General features: G+C 36.0%; 2 protein-coding genes across 2 annotated transcripts; one reads left to right on the top strand and one right to left on the bottom strand.

Moving 5' to 3' along the window:
• Positions 1 to 4,265: 4,265 nt before the first annotated feature.
• Positions 4,266 to 7,704, top strand: LOC113099575 (uncharacterized). Its single transcript, XM_026264432.1, has 5 exons — positions 4,266 to 4,493; positions 4,682 to 4,791; positions 5,480 to 6,433; positions 6,838 to 7,152; positions 7,452 to 7,704. The coding sequence occupies exons 1-5, from the start codon at positions 4,459 to 4,461 to the stop codon at positions 7,556 to 7,558; spliced, it is 1,521 nt and encodes a 506-aa protein (XP_026120217.1). The 5' UTR covers positions 4,266 to 4,458; the 3' UTR covers positions 7,559 to 7,704.
• A 10,694-nt stretch (positions 7,705 to 18,398) lies between these two features.
• LOC113099577 (uncharacterized) lies at positions 18,399 to 21,098 on the bottom strand. The gene is made up of 4 exons (XM_026264434.1): positions 20,718 to 21,098; positions 20,042 to 20,344; positions 19,359 to 19,661; positions 18,399 to 19,165 (listed from the first exon to the last, which is right to left on the bottom strand). Exons 1-4 carry the CDS (start codon positions 20,767 to 20,769, stop codon positions 18,828 to 18,830), a joined length of 996 nt encoding a protein of 331 aa, XP_026120219.1. The 5' UTR covers positions 20,770 to 21,098; the 3' UTR covers positions 18,399 to 18,827.
• Between the last annotated feature and the right edge of the window lie 2,285 nt (positions 21,099 to 23,383).

Genomic DNA, 23,383 nt, shown 5'->3' with positions numbered 1-23,383 from the left:
ACTATTGCTATTTGTCATTCTGGCCAAAAACTCAGTAGTTACTATATTCAGCTTTATGTTTTGTGTGATGCTAGGGAGAGATTGTATAGTCTTTACAGCATTTACCATTTGGGCAGGTATATTCTGGGTTCCATGTATAAGACGGAGCAAGTACCCATTTTTGTCTTCAAAGTGAAAGCAAGAGTGTGTCCACAGAGGTCCAAGAGCTCTCACACTATCAGCTAAATGGACAAGTAAGTGCAAATTGGCTGTCATGTATCGCTCACCATAGAGTCCACTCATTTGAGAACAGAAATTCCAGAGTAGTTTCTCAGCATGATCTATTTGAGCAGGGGTTATTGACTCCATCAGAAGAATAAAGATTGCTTCACTAAGGAGCAGGAAATGGTTGTAGTACAGTCCTGCAAGAATGCCCCGGAATACAACTGGCCCGAAAAACAGCAAAATGGACCGATACTCAGATGCTTTAAAGAACATCCTGTGAGAAGACACAGAACGAGGGAATCGAATCATACATGGTGGCCTTATTTCTTCCAGACGTTTGTCAACTTCTTTGATTGATCTGACCATACTGAATGCACATCGAGAGAACTCTGTGGAAAACCACAAAAACATCAATAGACGCATCACTCCTAGTAGAACAGAATGCATATAGTCTATACCTGTGCCCAAGACCAAATCATAGCTTGTTAGTCTGCTGAGAAACGTAGGTCCCTTCACCCCACGAACAATGCTGTTGGAATCATAGGCCATCTTAGCATAATCTACAAACCCCTCGTGAGTACGAGGCGGGCCTTTTGGATCTGTCTTCTGGAAAGGAAAGGCATGGACATGACCTCTCTCTCCAGTCTTCACTGTTTGACCTGGCTGTTCACACTTTAGACACCCAAAATGTCCATTGAATTGAACAGTATTAAGTACCAAAGCTTTTGCAGGCAAATCGCAGGTTCCTGCAATGGTAAAGGCTTTGCATATGAAAGGTTCTGGAGCTCCTGCAAACTGAAGAGAAATTCCTTCTCTTTCAATTTTGTTCAGAGTGCCACACAGTGGTTCAAGGAATGTCAACATTGATGGCTTTGAATCCCCAAACCAAACACCTGCAAATATCATGTTTTCTCGTTTCGTGCGTTCAACAAAATTTAACTCGTTTATGACACAATAAAAAGGCCAAACAGAAAACTTTGAAGACTTAAAAATAGGTATACCGTCTGTGTTCCACATTAACGAAATGTTTCTGGAATCACTGAGAGGCCCATTGCAAGTAGTTAATTTCTGATAGGTTTTTCCGTCATATATTTCTTCAATACTGTCTTGATACTTTTTATGTCTATTAAACCTGAATTTAAGTTTTTCTTCAAAACCTTCCTGAGCAAACAATCTCTTCAGTTGTGCTTCAATGGGAACCTCAATGAAATAGGAGGTTGACCCCTCCACCAACACATTGGCTTCACAGGTTTTACACTGGGTGTCTGTACTCTCAACAATCATGAAGCATGAGCTACAATATGTGTGCAAAAGCAGAGAGGAGGGATCATCAAAAAACTGTTTAAATTTGTGTAAATTTTTAAGACACTCAGTCTGTGTATCAGAGGGGCAATGCAGAGATATTAATGTAAGCAAATCACTGAGAGCTTTTCCTGTTATTTTGTGTCTGTTTGCAAAAGTCATTATGAGGAGAAGACTCTCTGCAACAGAAATTTGTGCATTTCTGTACAGTGGATGATCTACAGTGTTTGTAGAGCTTTCAAGTTCTGTTCCCTCCTCTTGGTTAAGCTCAAAACTGTCTTCAAATGATAGGTCATCATCAATTGAAAAGTCTTCATCAAATAACACATTGTCATCTAAAGTCCCTTTTTCAACAAATTCAGGTAGGTGCTCAGGAAATTTATCCATGTAAATAGGCTGTTCAGGCTCTGATTCAGCATTAAGACCAGAGTGATGCATCTCACTTGTGTGTCCATAGCACTGGGATGAATGGTTGGCGTAATGGATGTTACACACATTTGTGTTTGAAGAATCTTCCAAATTAGCAGATCTGGTCACTTGCTCTGTGCTGCAATCATCTGACCTCCAGTTTGTTGCTTCTAGAAAAAAAAATCAATTGATTAATTTGCTTTTACTTGATTGGTGAATTTATGGCTTATTAGTCTCAACAGGTTTATTTTTCATTTTACTTATGCTAAACACATTACTAATTACTAGACTATTAAAGTGTTATAATAAATCACCTGAGCTGTCAGTAAACCCTTGACAACCCAAGTGAGGTTAGAAGGTCTCACTTCAGTAACAGTGTTTTATTGGACACATTAACTTTTATTTGAATTAACGCTCCAGTCGATCAAAATTTAAAGCTTTGCAACATGCGATTTCCACAGAATATATAAACTACATGCCATCTTGGAGACTGAAGGAAATTGAGTTAGTTGTTTTACATTTTTGCACATGTTTTAACTCTATTTTCCTGTCCTTGTGTGTCCTGCAGAAAACCGAGAATGATAATACATTAAGCATATTTAACACTCACATGCAGATTTATATGGCATACCTAGGTTACAACAATGCAGTATATACTGTAGGAAATCCTGCTATAAATTCTCCCCTCTTGGGGATTAAAATATTACAATTTTATTGGATCTGTTTAAAAGAGGTGATTATTTACTTGGATGGACATTTTGAAAACTGTACTTTGTAGTGCTGTTGAACACTACTACATAGGTCAGACATGTTCTTAATATTTTGCTAATTCCACATATAAAGGTGATCTTAACAAACTGTCATTTCAAACAAATATTTTATTGTTATATAAAATTATTGAGGAACATTGTCAGAACCAATGGAGCTGATGAAATGTAGCTGAGTAAAGAACATAGCAGCTAAATGTTTTATTTTTTATTTTTATATATATATAAATTACCTGAAAGACACACTTCAGTAAAAGGGAAGTTGTTAAAATATGACTTTGGTAAAAGCTAGTTATCCACATGAAAAAGACTTTAGTAGAAGTATTAAAGTATACAGTAAATCACAGTAAATGTACTTCAGTTTCAAAAGTGTAAGTAAATTACATAATATTTAAATGTATGGGTTGGTTGATCATGTCCTTGCCAATTATCAGCTTTGTTATTGACCTGAATCAGTTAAGTCATTCATGTAAATTAATCTAAAAATGTGCTGTTTTGACTCTGAAGTTTAATGTAATCTGTAAAGCAAATGGAAACTATACCGGTAGTTATCAGATAAATGTAGTGTAGTAAACATTAAAATATTATTTTTCCCTAAAATGTAGTGGAGTGGAAATATCAAGTGGCAAGTTAAGTACCAACACCTCAAATGGTACGTAAATACAGAACTTGGGTAAATGTGCTTATAATCAATCACTGCAGATGACAATATAAAAACAATAAAATGTAAATTTCCCAACCTTTCTTCTGTATCTTTTGCAAGTATTTTGCTGGCTCTTCACCTTTCTCCTCCAGCGTGAGTTGTACTTCTGCGCCATTCTATTTTTTTTAAATATATGTAGCTCCAACTGTATCATACACAGACACACACACACACACACAAATATAGAAGATGCTCTTCTTTGATGATGGCGGTATAGACAGTGCAGACTAATACACAGTGTTAAATAGTGTTACACTTACCCCCCCTACTATCAAATATATCAGTAATGGATGAGCAATATTGACTGGTGTCGGGGGCTGCAGGGAAAATAACCTGTGGTTGACAGAAAAAAAGGTACAGATAGTTCATAAAAGGGCACAAAATATATGAAATTTATTCAGACTGAAAAGGGTCACATTAAATGAATAATTATACACTCGTGCAACCTTTCCTATTAAATAGAAATTGATTAACATAAAGTTAACTAAATTATGATCATAATGAAAATGATCGCAGTTGTAACATTCATTAGCTGGTACAGAATGCACAAGTGAAAACTCTTGGCATGTGACAATCACTTATTAATTTTACTAACCATTTCATTATTAGGGTTTCGTAAGGTTATTGTAGTAAATGAAAACAAAATTATATGACACTGAAATAATGTGTAAGAACTATTTCAGTTAACTGAAATAAAAATAAAACTTGATTTTTTAAAATGTAAAAACAAAAAATCAAATCCTAAAAGATAATGTCTTGTACATTTACAAAGCTTAATTACAAAGAAAACACAAGTAAGTTTATTATATTATTAAAAAGTCGCTGTATCCACTCACCGCTTATAGATGCTGCACCGGCACTTTTTTTTTTTTTTTTTTTGAGCTTCAGTTGGCGCAAAAACACTGTGAACCTTGAACCTTGTAGATGATGCAGCCCCAACGTCAGCATTAGAAGAGAGCGCCATCAGTCACAAATGCTGCATCGTCATTGGTTAATTCACATTGGAGGGGCGCTGCTGAATCAACGAGGTTAAGGCGGCAAGGCGCGCGTTAGTTAACGTATGGAGTTGCGGGCATGGAGGAAAAAACAGTTGCAGGACTCAAAAGAAGGTAAGCAACATGTTTTTTGGGCATTTAAAATGGCGAGTGTATGCGGGTTCTGATACTCTCTGAAGAAACTGGTCGTGTTTTGTAGCTATACATTCTTGAAGTTACAGAAATTGTGTGATTGAAAAAATTTGATCTCGTGCAGTGAGACCCCAATAATAAAATGTGTTGTACTTTTGTTTATTTTACAGAATGAGTGCAGAAGGAACTAATACAAAACTGCCCAGAAGAGCGCGAAACCCTCCGAAAAAGATGAGTTTGTATGAACCAGACCCCAGCTCCCCCAGAGATAACCAAGATGGTAATTGAGTTATTTTACTATACTACGGCTTAGCTAATTTAGTTAAGTATTAAAACTGGTTTAAGTGGTTATTTTTAACGTACTTTACTAACCAAAATATTCATCAGTATATGGTCTCTTACTACTGGAATTTTTATAAATACTGTATATTGGTAGCTTGAGGCACACATATTGATTATAGCCTACAGGAGTTTTTAATGGAATGTCATGAAAAAGGAGTGAAACTTATTTGTACATTTTAGTGACTGAATTTTGCAAATCATCTAAAAAATTTAGAGATAAAATAATTTGTATAGGAATTGCAGCTCAAAGTTCTTTACAAAAAAGTATCCCTGCACCATACTCTTCATAGACAATGTGTAAAATAAATAAATAAACAAATAAATGTGTGATAATTAAATAATGAAAGGGATGTGTGATAATTAAATAATGAAAGGGATTAAAAACATTGAAAAAATAGAATAGATCAAATAAATCAAAGAGTTGCAGGAGCGAATAAATTTGAAAGTGCTAAAAGAATAAAGTTAATATTAGTTGAAGGCTACAGTGAAGAGGTAATTTTGTTGCTTTGCTAAGAGGGTTAGAAATAAGACAATAAAGATATAGTAGCATGTTTAAGTAAGATTGATTTTAGCCTGCACTGATTTACTCACAATCTCCTTTTTGTTTACTTTGTGTTCATTTTCAGGACTTTTTGTATTTTTGACCTTTGAAGATGGATACACAGCAAAGATTTTTAATCTCTGTGATATACTAAACAAAGATGATAAACCCATCGCTTGCTTTAGAGATCTGACACCAGGAGAAGAAGTACTTGCAAGATGGTCTGACAATAAGTTCTACAAAGCTACAGTAGACTTCACTGGAACAGCTGACAAAACGGTGGATACCAAGAAGGCGACAAAGAAGGACATGAAAAAAAGAGATGCAGCTGCACAAAGATTCTACAACCTTCCATCCCTACCTCAAGCAGGCCAGTCCACCTCTGCACAGGATCACCTAAATACTGTGGACCAAAATGTCATTCAGCCTCCAACAACCTGGCCAGTGTACCAGCCTCCACCTACAGGGTCATTTCTACCTGTCCAGCCACAGCACCAGCATGCAACTGCCTGGCCACAGTACCAACTTCCAGTTTCCCAATCATCACCAAATACGCCACAACATTACCAGCATTCAACATTCCAGTCGCTCAACCAGTATCGAACTACTCTGTCTGCAATTCCACACAATTCCAGCCTTTCGCAGTATTCCAAGCATCACCAGCCTCACACAGCACTACCCACACCTTCAGACCAAACACAACAGCAGCCTGTTTTGGCAGATTTGGATCAGCGAAGACAGCCACCAGCTCCTACAGCCAAAGAAAGCTTCCTCAAAATGTTGTACAGTCCTAATACACATCAAAAACCTGCTGTTCTTGGGGACCAGAGCCAGACAAGCACCTCTGAACATGAGACTTCAAGCTCATCTGCAGATGCTTTAATCATCGAGCGTGATCCAATTCCAGAAAGAGAACCATGTTTCATTTCGCCTGAGTCAGCAGAAGACAGATCATGGAAGCCATGCGAAGCATGCAAGACAGAGGTGGAAAAATTAGTGGAGGAAAAGGCCAAACTGCATGATGTGCTGTGTGGTATAAGTAAGTATGTTTTGTCTCTCTGTTGCAAAGCAATTACTTGTTCTTTTAACACTTCTTTTTTTTCTCTCAAAGTTTTTCTAACACACCTAATATCTATTCAGAAGAGGTGTGTAAAAAAAACGTGGGTAATAATCTAGTGTATTAAATTGTGCAACATAAAATTGTAATTATGTTTTTATATTGGTATATGTTTAAAGTTCTACTACATTGTCTTACTTTGGACATTGGGAGTTATTTGACGCTTAAGCTAAATCTTAAAAGCTTTTAACAATTTGGTAAAACTCTTATCCAATCATGAAATCTTTTGGACTTTTTAAAAACTTGTCTTTTGTTTTTTTTTTGTTTTTTTACTTTATGCATGCTACTGTGTCCCTGTAAGGTAATATACATCTTTTGTGTCACAGGTGGTGAGCACCTCGAGGCATTCAGAAGTTTCCTGGACAAAGTGGAACAGATCCAACCTCAGGCTGGTGTTTGGGCTCCAAAAGGCAGATCTCGGCAGCAGGAGCTATATCCAGGAAGTGGCCTCTTCTTGTCCTCGACTCACCTGGCTGCAATCCATGCAACCGCAAAGAAGGACTGCCTTCGCTTGTTCCATCTTCTTTTTGATGAATTCTTTACTGCAGAGGAGTGCCAGAATGCTGTGGCATTTGGGAAACATGGAAAGGTGCCAGATGGGAAGAGAGTCCTGGATAAGTTCAAAGTCAATGCAATTCTAAGTAAGTATGTTGCTCATGTGGTTGTTAACAATTTGTGGAAAAAGTTATGAAAATTCATTGGTAAAAAATGTGTGGGAACCCAATAAGAGGTGTTGGACCCATATATCAAATAACTACGTTAAATGTTATGATTGTTTCACTGTCCTCACAGTTTTGCTGCATTTCTTTATGTGTGATCAATAGAGATATTAAAATGTGAATTTTGTCGTATCAGGATGAAAAAAGTTGTTAATACTGTTGTGGTAACTGCGGTTACTCAATGCAATCTGTAATTTGTGCTTTTTCTTTTATTCTTGCAGCTTATGTCATGCGCTGTAGTACACTGGATGGTTGGACACCGGTTGAAAAAAGTAAGGTCAAGAAAGCCTTCATAAACAAATGCCGCATCAGGGCCACAACACTGTAAATATTGGATGGGGCACACAGAGACATTTGTTGAAATGACAATGTTCACAAAAAGTACTTGTTTTCAAATTATGTATATTGGCGTCAGAGACTCAAGTTTATTGTTGTGAATTGTTGTAAACCTGGCCTGCCACTGCTCATAACATTGTTAAAATTGTTGCTGTTTTAAAAACAGAATAAAAAAAAATAAAAAAAGCACTTTAGTTCATATTTTGTAATGACCATGTTTAAACAGTTTTTGCTGTCTTCAAAATGTCTTTAAATTTGTTAAGGTTATTTTGATATAAATAAAGATTCAAATTCAAATTTCTTTATTTCTTTATTACATCAGCTAATCTGCCATTTGCTAAAGATTTTTAAAGCCTGATGGTTGTGGATAGATCTTCTGTCTGTCCTGCAGTGAAGAGAGAGTAGCATTCCCGTCCGTTTTTTCTTTGGTCCATCAAGATGTTCTGAAGTGGATGATCTGTGTTGTTTAGAATGGTGAATCTAGTCTTTTAGGAGGAAAAGGTCATATGATTGAATTAGTAATTCATGTGCGTGTTTGTGTGCATGAGAGGGAGGGAGAGTGAGCGAGAGACTCGGATATTGCTCCATAGTAGCTCCAGTATTGCTCATTTTCTTTTTCAAAGGAGAAATAAAGGAGTCATTAAAAACACAGAATTGAGATTAGCAAGGCATCTCCTTTTAGTCTCAGGTATGACTCCCTCTGATTATTCTGTCTCACCTATTGCTCCTAGTGAATTTTAGGAGAAATATATGAGAAACATTTTAGACAAAATATAGATTAAAATAAGGCTTAGATGAGAATCTCAAATTTGTCTCCTGAGCTATAGAAAAGCAAGCTTTGAGCAGTAAAATTTTCCTCTGGGGATGCACTCCATTGTGTTCATAGAGCGCCGCTCTTCCTGTTTATCCCAAAACCGTCGCACCATAATGACGTAAGCATGCTCCGGCACGAATGCTGAAACCCTATATGTGAGTGCAGGCCAGAGGGGGAGTGGGGAGGGGGGACAATCGTACTCGGGTCCGGTTCACGGCAACTGTGCCTAGTGTGAGTACACCCTCAGGGCCAATCAAAACACCAATACATCAACTTCTTTGTACTCTCAATTTTCTTTATATACCCATAAATCATCTGGCTAAGTTTTCCTATTAATAGTATTCTTCCAATTTGTAAAATAGATAAGAAATACAGCCAGCAGAGATTTTTATTAATTGCTTGTAATAGCATCCACAGAATATAGATCAATATTTCTCCAGCCTGGAATACAGTAGAAGAGGTTTTGGTATTCAGAAATCCTCCAGCTTCTGTCTTAGTCTTATTCTTTGCAGATCGATTGTTTGTCCCATTGGATGCCATTTTTATTATCAATTTGTATCTTCTGTTGGACTTACGTATAGTAATTGGATTCAATTGGTTTCAATGAGTTTTTAATTTCAATAGATATTCCCCAAATATCCAGTTAGTCTTGTTCAGGTACAAGTAAAACTGCAGATAGTTTAACTGTCATATTCACTCTCTTTACCATATATACGTTTCTTACTCCACCTACTTCCCTTTTTTACTTTTTTATCTTAATGATTATCTTTTCTGTTCCTTTAAAGGTAGCCTTTTTTCTTTTCTTCATAATAACATTTTTTCTAAGTCATGCTCATTTGTCTTTTTAATATGTGATCCTTTCCCATTCCTTGGGAATAAAGGCATTCTTGTTCCAAGAAAATCCTCCTTCTCATGTCCTCTCATCCCTAGAGAAGGGTGCCTGGAGAACCTGGTCATTATTCCATCCTGAAATAATCCTAATGGTTTGAGAACCTGCAGGTTCTCCCAAATCAACCTGGAAGATATCAAAGTCTGGTCCTTTGCCCTACAGACCATACATGACCACAAAACTATACTATCCCAAGTGCAACTGCACCCCTCTCCAAAATTCCCAGATACTTTATAGGAGTCAATCCGTAATTTTGAGAGTCCTGGCCAACAATTCTCACAATTTAGTATTCCCGATATCTCCGTTTGAGTCTGTTTATGCATCATTCATTCTGCGTCCATGTCTTTCTTCTCGTCACAAAACGATAGACTCTGCAGGGCACATTGCTGATTGCATAACACACAGCAGAACGGTCGTACCGTTACTTCTATGGTTTTGGCATATGTTCCCTCAAAGCCAAGAAACCTTTTCATTTCTGATTCTAACTATTTTGGTCAATGATGGATTTTATCTTCTCAATTCAATTCAATTCAATTCAATTCAATTCAATTCAAGTTTATTTGTATAGCGCTTTTTACGATACAAATCGTTACAAAGCAACTTACAAAGCAAAGAAATTATGTTTCTACAATATTTAGTAGTAGCTAGTAGTTTGTGCACATTTGACAGGATTTTAGAAAAAATTAAAATAATAATAATAATACAAGACGTAGTCAGCTAGACGATGAACTATCAATATTATTAATTAAGTTATTATATGATGCAGTCACACTTGTAGCAATATTTGTTAGTTCTGTTTGTTGATTCAGGGTTAGCATCATCTGAGGTCCTCTGAGGGTCAGCATCATCTCTTCTCAGGTGTTCTGGGTCCAGACTGGAGCTTGTGTAATTCCTAGTTACCACGGGATGTAAATCCCGTGGCGAAACATAGAAACAAAATACAGACATCATTAGCATAGCTGCTGATCCAACAAAGTAAAATTAGTTTAACCCAAGCTAATGAATAAAAATGCACCTTTGATCAGATGCAACTACACTCACAATTAAAAAGATACATTATTCGAATGCTTGGCGAAAGAGATGTGTTTTTAATCTAGATTAAAACAGAGAGAGTGTGTCTGAACCCCGAACATTATCAGGAAGGCTATTCCAGAGTTTGGGAGCCAAATGTGAAAAAGCTCTACCTCCTTTAGTGGACTTTGCTATCCTAGGAACGACCAAAAGTCCAGCGTTTTGTGACCTTAGGGAGTGTGATGGGTTGTAGCGTGGTAGAAGGCTAGTTAGGTACACAGGAGCTAAACCATTTAGGGCCTTATAGGTAAGTAATGATAATTTGTAACTGATACGGAAATTCATAGGTAGCCAGTGCAGAGACTGTAAAATTGGGGTAATATGATAATATTTTCTTGACCTCATAAGGACTCTAGCTGCTGCATTTTGGACTACCTGTAGCTTGTTTATTGACGAAGCAGGACAACCACCTAGAAGTGCATTACAATAGTCCAGTCTAGAGGTCATGAATGCATGAACTAGCTTTTCTGCATCAGAAACAGATAACATGTTTCGTAGCTTGGCAATGTTTCTAAGATGGAAGAATGCAGTTTTTGTAACATTGGAAATATGATTTTCAAAAGACAAATTGCTGTCTAGTATAACACCCAGATTTCTGACTGTAGATTTTCTTACCTACTTTATGCCTTCTTGTTATATTGACTTCGTCACCAACTTCAAACCTCAAATTTTTCATAACTTCACTTTCTTTCTGGTTCACTGTATTGCACATGTTGAGGTCCAATAAACACTGGTCAATATCCGTGTCCCAGTCACCTAGGTTTCTATTCTTAGAAAACCATTCTTTACCAGATCTAATTGGATTGCATTTCTCTGGTATTATTTTATGTTCTTTGCAGAATTTCTCTACTAGTTTAACACTTATATTATATGCACCATCTGCTCTCAGACTTTCCATCGGTCCCTGACACTTTATCCATTCTTTTAATCACTCTACTAACTTTTCTTCGAGTGCTGCTCTTAAAGGCCATATCATGGTTTCAATTTCTTTATGACCTAATTCATCATCTCTCTGAAGTGCTCGCTCAACAGCTGTCACTTCAGGTAACTGTGCGGTCCCCTGAATTTCCTCTTTCTGTCTGATCAGCTGTCCATTAAATTCAACCAAGTATCCTCATTATCTTTCACTTCCATCAGTGAAATATTTGGGTAAGTGCTTATGGTTCTTATGATACCTAGTTACTTTATCTTTCCTTTTCTGTTTAATTCTTCTCCAATCGAATTGATTGTCTCCTAGAATTAAACTCCATTGATCTCGTCTATGACTATTTTCACGAGCCTGGTTCATCACTAGGTTTCTTTTTAACCTAGCCAGTTCTCCAGTCATAGAAAAAAACTTTTGGTTGTTCTTTTGCTACAGCTTTTAGCTGCAATAATCTTTTACTCACAGCAGCTATTTCTCAGCACTATTTTCATCAGATTGCGTCATCGCTGCTTCTTGCTGGTGTGTCAGAAATGCAATACGGCATCACATCCTTCTGCACTCCACAGTGTTAAAGTAACTTCCTCTTCTTCTACAGAGACTGGAACATAAAGAGGAAGTGTCTCATCTCGTTGTTCTAATGCACCACTATTAAGACATATTTTGATTAATTTTAATCTAGCCTGCTCCATTTGCTCGGTCCACTGCCATTTTTCCTTCCTTGGATCCCTGATATAATATTTTTGCCTCTCTAAATATTTCTTGATAGTCCACTCCAGACACTCCACCAACTACAAGCAACTCCACACCACACATATAAACTCTCAGAGCAGATCATTAGGGTAGGTGTAGGGTTAGGGTTAGTTGAAAGTGTTACTCTACCAACAGTTGACATGTGGTTGCAAAACTACTCACCTCTAGTAGAAAGTCCAAAACGGATCACCAAAACAAAGTGCCAATGTAGATTCAAGTGCTCTTACTTATCCTTTGTGGATATCAAAATATTATCAGTGTAAACTACTGTATAAGCGGGATTTCTGATAAAACTTTCATAATTGCACTTTAAAATTGATTTGGCACAAAGCTTGTGTCATCTTTGATTAACGTCATCTGTTTTCATTACGATTTTTTAAGGGGAGCTGAAGAATCCTGCTCTTATATCACTTCTGGATGTTCTTTGTTGTTTTTCTTTTACTTTCTCTTTGTTTTAACTTCCTTTTTTTCTACACTGACTTCTTTTTTTCTGTCAGCTGTTTTTCACCCTGCCTTTTCTTGTTTAGGGCCTGCCTTTTAGTCTCTTTGCCATAATATGCTCAATTTATTCAATTATTCTGGACTTTTCTGTATTACTTTTCTCTCCACTATTCTCAGTTCGATTTTCCCTAGATTTTGGATGCTCCCTATATTTTCTCCCTCTACGGGATGTACCTTTAGGGCCAGATCTTTCTTCAGTTTGTCTCTGCTTTTGGATCTACTCTCCATCTCATAGTGATTATAGGGCTTCTTTTCATGGATTGACCGTCTCATTGGGTTTTTAGACCTTTGTGTTTTATTATCTGATTTTTCCCTGTCTGTCTGGATTATTTCTGTCTTTCTGTCATATCGAATAGAGCTTTTTCAGATTCTTCAGGAGAGGTCTCTGGGCCATAAAGAAGGAATACTTTTGCTCCTTCTAGCGTTCCTGTTCAATTTCTTCTTTATTATTAGGGATTAACCCTTCAAAAACCCTACGTAATTATCTGCCTCTGTGCAGCCCAAATTCAGCCAAAAAAATGCAAGTCTACTTACTCACCAGCAGGGCCGTGCAGAGACCTTTGGAGGGGCAGGTGCTCAAAGTATAAAAGGGGCACATGGAACAAGGTTTAAATAGCGCGGTTCAAAATAGCAATACAGCAATATATTGTGATGCATTCCTTGCCGATTTGCGTATCGATATGGATGATTATGTATTAATACAGCAGCAAATGCTGTGATTTAGTTTTTAAAAATAAAAAGATTAGAAGAGACAATTTTAAGTTTAAAAGGAAAAAAAAGGAAAAAAAATAATCCACCTTATAATAGCTCTGGGATGAGAAACTGAAATGTCTTAAATTGTCCCAGCCTGAAGGCTTTTTCTTCTCTGTTCAACAGAATAATTAAGTAAATTATAGTAAAAACTATAGAAAACGCTTGTGCCTCTACATTTTCCTCTTTTTCTTCCTCTATCTCCATCTCCTCATCTGATCTATTACTTTCCAGTCTCTGTCCATCTAAGAACAAGGCACAATCTACTATTTCATCATCAATCTATTATTTTAACCATCACTACTATTCTTGCACCTAATCAATAAGTCCACCTTAAATATTGATACAAAACAATAAACAACTGAGTCATGCTATGAAAGCACTGTATAACTGATATAGGCTTATGTTTTATTTATTTTTCCTTTTTATTCAAAACAATTTCAAACATGCTTAATATATCAGGAAATATCTCGATTCTCAAACGTGTAAGTAAACACGTTCTGCACCTTTATAGATTGTTATTTCACTGAAAAAAAGTTTTCAAGCAGTACCTCATCTAATTAATAATTTGTCTTTCAATTTAGTTTACAATTATTTGTTTCATTTTTCAAATAATATTTTTTCGTTCAAAACATTGTTGAATATAAATATTTTTCATTAAGTGCTCAACGGAAAAATATTTGTTTGGATGAATGTACAATTTCGAGCATGCCTGCGCATGCGTATTAAACAAAAAAAGCGACGACCAGCCACCTGATCTTAATTCAGGGTTCCCACACATCCCTGCAAATGTTTACCCTGCAATTCATTTTGTGTTTGAGTAGCTGGCTATGGTTCGGCAGTTGGATCAGTATTTTTAGTAGTATAATCTGTCAAGCCTTGGCAATCAGCTGTTCTAAATGCTGCCAATTTATTTAAGTTTACATTGTATTATGACGGTGTACGCAACAACTCCATACTTGCGTTCTGTTTTCAACTTTTTTTTTTTTTTTTGGCCGGTGGATATTATTTGTTGCATCATAAAAAAAAAAAGATTTCTGATGGGGAAAAAAAAAAATCCTAATTCAATGCTTGTCGAATTCCACAGATTTAAGAAAATGTCAATGTTTGCCAGCTACTAAATGTTAAAAAATGTTTTAAAAAATCTGAAAATGTCAAACTCAGAAGAATGTTAAAAATCTGACACTTTAGTAGCAAGTTACGGATATGTAAAATGTTAATAAAATGATGTATTGAAAATTATTGATGTCTTTTTGGATTAGATTTGTATCAGATGCTATTAATGATGTTTCTTAATGGGAATCATGTTTTATTAAATTAATGTTTTTATTTGTATAAAACTAAATTTCTATTAACTATTCTATTAAGATAAATTAAATCTATATCTGTTGGATTGGATAAAGTTAAATATTTCTAATACATATTTCTTAAATTTAAAACAATTGTTTAATTGAATCTTTATATATTTGATTGAGAAAACTAAATTATTCTAATATTTCTTAAATGAGAAAGTTTGTTTTAATTAAATCTATATCTTTTTGTTTAGATCAAAAATAGAATTTAAATTAATTTACTTTCATCAACAAGAAAAATATACTTTCTATCAGGTTTTACTAAATAGTTTTCATAGACAGAGAAAATATTGTTTAGAGCAAGTTATTTATTTTTAATTGGTACAAGTAATAAAATATAGATGTGAACCATTACCCTAAATTTTTTTAATTGGTTGAATGAAAAATTTTTTTCAGTGTTGATCAATAAATGGAAAGGTTGTGTAATCTATTAACTACACATAAAACACTGACTTTTTACTTAAGTGCCATATCATGCCATAAAATATTATTAATACGACTGAATTTGTATTTAATGTAAATTTTAATAACAATATTGTAAGTTACTTATTTTAAGACTTTCATTTTACAGAGAGTAAATAACATTTACATTATCAAATAACATTTTCATTCAGTCTAGCCAGAGTTCAGGCACTCTCACAAACTACCATTACAATCACTGAAGCACTTTACATTACATTATGCACATTAGGTTTTCTCTATCTCTCTTGGATGAAAGAATTCGCTAAATACTTCAGTCTGAGCAAATGAACAAAAACACCGCGTTTCGTGATGACTCTTCTGCACGTCTCCAATTGGCCATTGTATTCGCGCAACAGAACCGTTGATTGGTTATCATCATGAAGCGTTGTTAGAACGTCTCTGGCTCAGCGCCAGCCAGCGAACACGGATAAGAATTTAGCAGCTGATGCTGCACTGAACGATCTAATCACAACAGTGTGATTATATCAAATATATACAAAATAACATTCTGCTGTTTTTTTTTTTTTTTTTTTTGGTCGTTTGGAAGCTGCATTTAAAATCAACTTGGCTCAGAAATCTTTGAATGGGCATGCCACCTCTTCCCTGATGCCTGTGAAACGTTTCTCCCTCAAACAGCATGCTAACGTTACTCTACACTACAGGCTACACAGTCACACCGTAAATATAAACAACATATTTGCATGTTCTCACATCACGTCGTTCTTGTAAAATAATAATAAGTAAATAAATATCAAAATCACTTCGCTGAGTATGAAACACCACTTACCAGCTTCCGCGGTGTTGAAAATATCCTCTGACAATTAAAAAATGCGCGTGCGGCGTGACGAATCGTCCCGGCTGGATGAGGAGGTCGTCGTCGTCAGGTCAAAGGTCATCTTGTTGGTCGTCTTATTGACGGCTAAATTATTATTCAAATTTGTACTAATATTTATATTGGGCATGAGCAGGTATTCACAAAAGGAAACGTTATGACAAAAAAAATTTGAGGAAATTTTGCTTTGACAAAAGGGCACTTTGGGCACCAAAGGGCAAAGGGGCAGGTGCTCAAGCACCCAATCCACCCCCCCCCCCCCTGCACGTGCCTGCGTCACCAGATATCTCCAGCTGTTCACCATATCTGACTAGTTCACTCACTTTTCCTTTCACTGTAGTATTTTTCAATTTGGCCTTTTTCAAGAGTTTCATCTTTGGATTCCATTGAATTATCTTAAGTTCATCTTGGAGTATGCACCTGATTTATGGGAGTTATTGGCCTTCTCTGGCCTGGTGTCCCCAAGTGTAATTAATAAGAGCAATTTATCTCAACTGGTTACTCTATTTCTTCCTCTGACTGGTATCTTGACTCAGGAGTTATATCCCTGAAACTGAGCCTTCTCTCTCTCCTCGTTTCTCTGATGGGGAAGTTATCACATCTCTGTCTGTTCTTGGATCTACACTTTCATCCTCTGTTGAATCCACTTTAACTGTCACTTTCAGGCCTACATCAGAATAATATTCCTCAAGCTGATCATTCCCTGCTTTACTCCTAATTATTCCTTCCAACACAGCTAGAGTTTCTACCATTCCCCTCTCGGCGGGGCATAAAACTGGGGGCTATCGATCCGCATTTGGACCCTTCCCCAGGATCTATTTCTTCTCGTTGGTATGTTTCTGAATAATTTATTTCCATCATGTTTTATCAGTAAAACGTATATCTGCATATTATTCAGCTTCTAGGCTACATCTACAGCGAAAGCTGAATTTCCTGGAGCTTCATCAGAGAGTCTCACTTGTAGAGATTTTGCTCGAGTGCGCCCTCCGGCGACGAGTATGAATGAAAAATAAATTAATTTAGTACTCATTATTGCTCATGAAACCTTTCCTTACGTTCTTCTCCAGTGTTTCTGTGGCTCAGTGGTAGAGCATTGTGTTAGCAGTGCAAAAGGTTGTGGGTTTGATTCCCAGGGAACAAAGTTAGAAAGAAATGTATAGCCTGAATGCACTAAGTTGCTTTGGATAAAAGTGTCTGCTAAATGTGAAGGTAAAAAATATATAGTTATTACAAAAGTAATATTTCTTATTTTGTTTAAAGTTTTTATTTAGAAATAATAACAATAATCATTATTAGTTTTATTGATATATAAAATAACAGGAATATAACAGCTAATAAAATTGGTGTCTTATCTCCATCCTGCCGCCAGAGGCCACTCAAAGAGCAACAAACACAGGCTACGAAATTACACTGTTTTAAAAACTGACAAAATAAGTTTTCTATGTGCTTGTGCTCAAATAATTGTTTCTTTTCTATTTGCATTTCTCAAAAAAGTACATCCATCTTCTTTATTTCAGTTTCCTGTTTAATCTCTCTCCTGTATGTTGCTGGCTCATTAATATTCAACATATTAAAGCATTGGTCTGATCACTACCTCATTCAGCATGGAACTGACGTCATTCTACAATCTCATCAGTCAGTTTAAATAAAATAACTGCTCTTGAGCCTTTTGTCACTTTAATCAGACTGAATAAGCTTTTTTTGGCACTAAAATCTGTTTATCTGCACTGTTTGTTCACTTCACTGGATTGCACTCTCTCTGCCATGTGCCTTGCACTGCTTTATTTTTAGATGCTAGCTGCATTTTGTTGCCTTGTACCTTAATGTGCAGTGACAATAAAGTTGAATCTAATCTAAAAAATCTAATATAATAGGAAATATTACTGCAATATTTAGCAATATTACTGATTTGACTGCGCTGGTATTATCAGATGAGAAGTGAACTGATCTGGATGATGACATCAGTGTTGTGATTTATAGCTGAAATGAGCTCATTTGACCAACTTCACACAGTTTATCGATCTATGATGACTTCTGCTTCCACTAAACACAAAATGGAAAACAAACTCTTTTCATTAATATACTATATTCAGTATTTTAAAATAATGTTTGATAAGGGAAAACTGTACATGCTGCATGTTTTGTTCAGTTCTTAAATCTCTCAGTGCAATCTTAACATGTCTGTCTTTATTCATCTTATCAACACAACATCAGTTCGCCTTTTCTTCTTTCTTAATGTCCATGTATCCAACATATATTCACTGAACACAGTGTCATCTAGTGTCTTCCTAGAGTAACATTCACAATCACTTGATATCATCACACTGCGCTCTGAACTTCTGTATTCCTCCAGACGCTCGATATTATAAATGCTACAAAACATAAACAGACTCTTGAAGCTCAGAGTGAGAAAACTTTATTGATAAAGACAAACAAATACAGAAGACAAATGAATAGTACAGTGAGATCAGTCTTATCTGAGAGAAATATAATCAACAAGCTTTTAAACTGCATCTGTACAATAAAAACATTATTAGACAATTACATTTTAAAAGCCCTTAAACCCTGAATCAAATATGAAAGCCTGATATAATTAATAATCTATATTAATATGACAAACCACACAAAACACACTTGAAGAAGTTTTAAAGTTCAGCGTCTCCTTCAGATTTAAATTCCTGTTAAGAACATGCACCTGATGTGTGAATCTGTGTTTGATCTTGTTCAGCTCTTCTGGATCTGATGTCATAAACCAGAAGAATGACAGTAGCCACGCCCACCAGAGCAGAGAGGACCAATCGGATCACAGCTTCAGTAGAACCACAAGAGTGGACAGAGTCTGAGGAATAAAAACACCAAACTGAGATCAGATCAGTCAATAAACATTAATATCAAGAATATTTGAAGAACAGGACTCATGATCTCTTCTCACCAGAGACAGAAACACTGAAAGCTTTTAATGACTGGTTTAGATTTAAATGTGTTGGTACTATATGTAGATAATAACGTCCAGCATGTTCAGTTCTGATGTTAGTGATGGTCAGAGATCCAGTTTGATTGTTCAGCTTCAGTCTGTCTCTGAATCTCTCATCAAGAACATCATCATATACAGAGAATCCATTGGTCCATCTACTGATCTCAGCTAATAAAGTGATTTCAGCTCCAAACCTCCACTCTATTGAAACACCATTCATTATTTCAGTAACATCAGAGTTCAGAGTGACTGAATCTCCCTTCTTCACTGATATTTCTTCTGTATCACCAAACACACAGAGAACAAACAAAAAGAGGGTCTGTCACAAGTTAGTACAGTAAAAATACTTAATTGTTAATGTAAGAAATTAGTTTAGAATGTTTTTAAATAATAATATACAACAAAAGAATAGAAAAAAAATTATATTGTATCTGATGAGAAAATAAAAAAGGTTAACAAATATTTAATTCACCATTGACAGCATTGAGAAAGAACGTTTTCCTCATTCTGCTCATACGGTAGATCATGAGTTCATAACGTCCAGCATGTTCAGTTCTGATGTCTGTGATGGTCAGAGACCCAGTTTGATTGTTCAGCTTCAGTCTGTCTCTGAATCTCCCGTCAAGAACATCATCAAATACAGTGACACTGTCATCCCATTTATAGATTAGAGCTATTAAACTGTCTTCAAACCTCCACCGAATCCGATCATAATCTATTTCAGTAAGATCAGAGTTCAGAGTGACTGAATCTCCCTCCTTCACTGATATTTCATCTGTATCACCAAACACACAGAGAACAAACAGAAACAGGGTTCATCACAGATTGAGAGTGTTATTTAATGTTTTACTAAAGTAAATACTTTGAAGTTTAAATCTGAAATGAATGACATCATAAAGGAACAGAAATGATGTTTGGATTAATAACTGTATTTTTTTGCTGATTCTGTAAGGATCATCAGAATCAGAAACATCCAGAAACATCTCACGGCAATTCCTACATATTTTATGAGTTGCATAATTCGTTTGAATTTGTACGAATCACTTACACTGGGGTTTAGAAAAATCTAGAAAAAGAATTAGCCACTTCGTAAAATACTTACGAAATGGTCGTGAGATATAAATATAAAACAGCTGAAACAATTATTTAACCCACCATAGACACTGAGCCAGAATCTCTTGCTCACAGTGTTGTTATATACTGAATAATCTCCAGCATGTTCAAATGTGAAGTTTGTGATGGTCAGAGATCCAGTTTGATTGTCCAGCTTCAGTCTGTCTCTGAATCTCCCGTCAGGAACATCATCATATACAGAGAATCTGTCGGCCGTCACATTGATTTCAGCGATTAGACCATATTCAAACTTCCACCGAATCAGATCATTATCCATCATTTCAGAAAGACCAGAGTTAAGAGTGACTGAATGTCCAATTTTCACGAATGTTTCACCAAACACACCTGAAGAACAGAGCTTTTTTAAAGATATATAACACTTTCCTCTCATTATAATTTTTTAATCAAACTTGTAGAGTCATTAAAAACAAATCCTCAAACCAATCTCCTCCAGACATCACTTTTGGTCACACTTTTACTTTAATCTTTAATGTCAAACTAACACTGTCGGGTATTTAAGCTTCGTATTTATTTTATTTTATAATTTGATTATAGACCTGAATTTAGATCTGAATTCAAACTTGATCTCACCACAGTTCACTTATTTCTATTTGAGAATAAGTGAATATTAAACCTCTCTAACCAAATTATCCAGTGTTTTATTACATGCTACCAGAACAGAAGCAACTGAAGCCATAAAAAAATTATTTAAACTCACCAACCAGACGCCAGAAACACAAACAGAACCAGAATCTGTGAAACATCTTCATTGATTTCAGTTCACAAATATGAAGACAAACTCTTCAGAACTGGTTCAGTAATAAAATGACAGATGAGCTGATGAGAGACTGATCTGTAGTAAAATTAAGAGAAACTCTACTGTCGGCTGGAAGTGTTAAACCATGTCCTCCAGCTCAATTCTTCCTTATTTAGTCACACTTTCTTTGTCACTTTTAGCTCCTGTCTCCCACAACTTCCTGTTGGTCAATGGTGTTAGTTTACACAGAAATAAACTGAATCATGACATGATCAGAGACTAGAGAAGATACGAGTGTTTAAATCAGTGTTTGATCGGCTTGATGTCAGGTGTGAGAGGATAACAAAGTCCACCTTTTGTCTTATTTTATTCTGGCTAAAGAAGTATACATAAAACCTCTATTCACATCTTTGTTTCTCACACGTAAATGTAATATAAACTATCGCTCTTACCTCTGTTATTAATCAGATGCAGGAGAGACTTCTGTTCTTCTTCCCACCAGAGTCCAGTTCATAATACAGGATCAGGAACAAAATAAAATAATAACTTTACTCTTAATAAATTACTCAGAGACTTTGTTTAAAAGAAGTTAAACGCATCACAATATGAAATGATTTAGCTTTATTCAAACAATAACTCATAAGAAAATGATAACTAAAAGTAAATAGCGTAAAGTCTTCACCTTGAATTTCGGCAATGAATGTGTTCAAACCATAACATTATATAGTCACAAAAACAACACGTCCTTTTTTCATGATTTTTTTTGGGTGAACACACTCACACATCCGCATACACACACTCATATACTTGTTGCTATGGAAACAGGAAGTATGACATTTCACTTCCTTAACAACCTCTACACTGAAAATAATGACTTTGTGGTGTGGTAAAATCTATTACATTAATTAATGTAATTTATACATTGTAAAATCAAGATTAAGTTGGAACTATAATATCTTAAGTAAAAATTACACTATTTATTCATGTAATAACATAACTGAGAAGAAAGAGTAAATTGTATTATATATTTACAAGTACTATTTAATGTTTTATGGTCACACCACATTCACCTAAAAATACTAAGTAAATTTTAATCTGAAAAGCAAAGTGCGTTGTCTTCTCTTCCGTGTCTGTTTTGAGAGAGTTCAAAACAAAGCAGTTTGTGATATCTGGTTCGCGAACAAATCATTCGATGTAACTGGATCTTTTTGAACCAGTTCACCGAATCGAACTGAATCATTTGAAATGGTTCGCATCTCCAATACGCATTAATCCAAATGAAATCAAATGACTTAAGCTGTTAACCGATGAGTCAATCTTTTGTTCGTTAACTGGCTCGGTGTTCATCTTCAGTTCTCTCTTCACAGCAGTTCAGTCAATGTACTGTTTGAGTAAAGCCCCTTTCACACTGCCATTCCGGCAAATACAGGGGTAAAGTGTTCCTGTAATTGTTCCCTGGTCGCTAGATTTGGCACTTTCACACTGCCAGTGATGACCTGGGATGTGTGCGTGCTTTCACACACAACCCTTGAAGATCCTGTAACGACACGTGACATCAGGGCGTGACGTGTAATGTACGAGTCGACAACGCTTGGCACGTTATACTTTCACTGAAGCAAGCGAACGATCTCGGCGTCAGCGCGGAAAGTGAGGAACTAACTGATCTCTGCTTTATTACAGTTTGCACATATGTTTTCGTCGCGAATGTTGTCCTTCAAAACAACCGGTAAAAGAGTCGCGCGATAACGCGCGTCATCACTTCGATACGGAATTAGATTTGGCTTTTGTTCACACAGCGCTCGTTCCGGATCGATTACCGCAATGTTACTAGGTCCCCGACCCGGGTTCAATTCGGTAATCAATTCCTGGACGTGGTTGCTTTCACAGAGAAGGCGACCAGGCAATGTTACGGGAATCTTGCGGGTCTGACGTGCAGTGTGAAAGGGGCTTAAATGAATTACTCCGGGATATTGGTTTGTTTTAACTCAGAGGGAGTGTCAGCCACATTAAAAAAGTTTACAGCTTAAGTCATTTGTGCATTTTAAACGCGAACTGTTTAAAACGATTCAGTTCGATTTGGTGAACTGGTTCAAAAAGATCCGGTTACATCGAATGATTCGTTCATGAACCGGATATCACAAACTGCAGTGTTTTGAACTCTCTCTCACAACAGACACAGAAGAGAAGACAATGCTGAATAAAGTCGTAGTCTTTGCTATTTTTGGACCAAAATGTATTTTCGATGCTTCAAAATATTCTAACTGACCCTCTGATGTCACATGGACTACTTTGAAGATGTTTTTGTTACCTTTCTGGACATGGACAGTAGACCGTACACACAGCTTCAATGGAGGGACTGAAAGCTCTCAGACTAAATCTAAAATATCTTAAACTGTGTACTGAAGATAAATGGAGGTCTTATGGGTTTGGAACGACATGAGGGGGAGTTATTAATGACATAAATTTAGATTTTTGTGAGAACTATCCCTTTACAGTAAGTGAATTGTAAGATTCTAATTGTATATTTGAGAAAATATAATCCCAGATATGTGTTGGATGGAGTAAAATGGATTTTCCTTTTCTTTAGGGGAAATTGTTGGTTAATTCTTATTGTAAATGATCAGAGA

Source organism: Carassius auratus, unplaced genomic scaffold (assembly GCF_003368295.1).
Source record: "Carassius auratus strain Wakin unplaced genomic scaffold, ASM336829v1 scaf_tig00216973, whole genome shotgun sequence".
Lineage (NCBI taxonomy): Eukaryota > Metazoa > Chordata > Actinopteri > Cypriniformes > Cyprinidae > Carassius > Carassius auratus.
The sequence above is the reverse complement of the archived record's forward strand: the minus strand, read 5'-3'. Positions and strand labels throughout refer to the sequence as shown.

Coding starts and splice junctions, on each gene's coding strand:
- LOC113099575 (XM_026264432.1), top strand. CDS start 4,459: ATGGAGGAAAAAACAGTTGCAGGACTCAAAAGAAG. Junction 6,434..6,837: donor TGATGTGCTGTGTGGTATAA/GTAAGTATGTTT, acceptor TTTGTGTCACAG/GTGGTGAGCACCTCGAGGCA. Junction 7,153..7,451: donor CAAAGTCAATGCAATTCTAA/GTAAGTATGTTG, acceptor TTATTCTTGCAG/CTTATGTCATGCGCTGTAGT.
- LOC113099577 (XM_026264434.1), bottom strand. CDS start 20,769: ATGAAGATGTTTCACAGATTCTGGTTCTGTTTGTGTTTCTGGCGTCTG. Junction 19,662..20,041: donor ATTCTGGCTCAGTGTCTATG/GTGGGTTAAATA, acceptor TTGGTGATACAG/ATGAAATATCAGTGAAGGAG. Junction 19,166..19,358: donor CTTTCTCAATGCTGTCAATG/GTGAATTAAATA, acceptor TTGGTGATACAG/AAGAAATATCAGTGAAGAAG.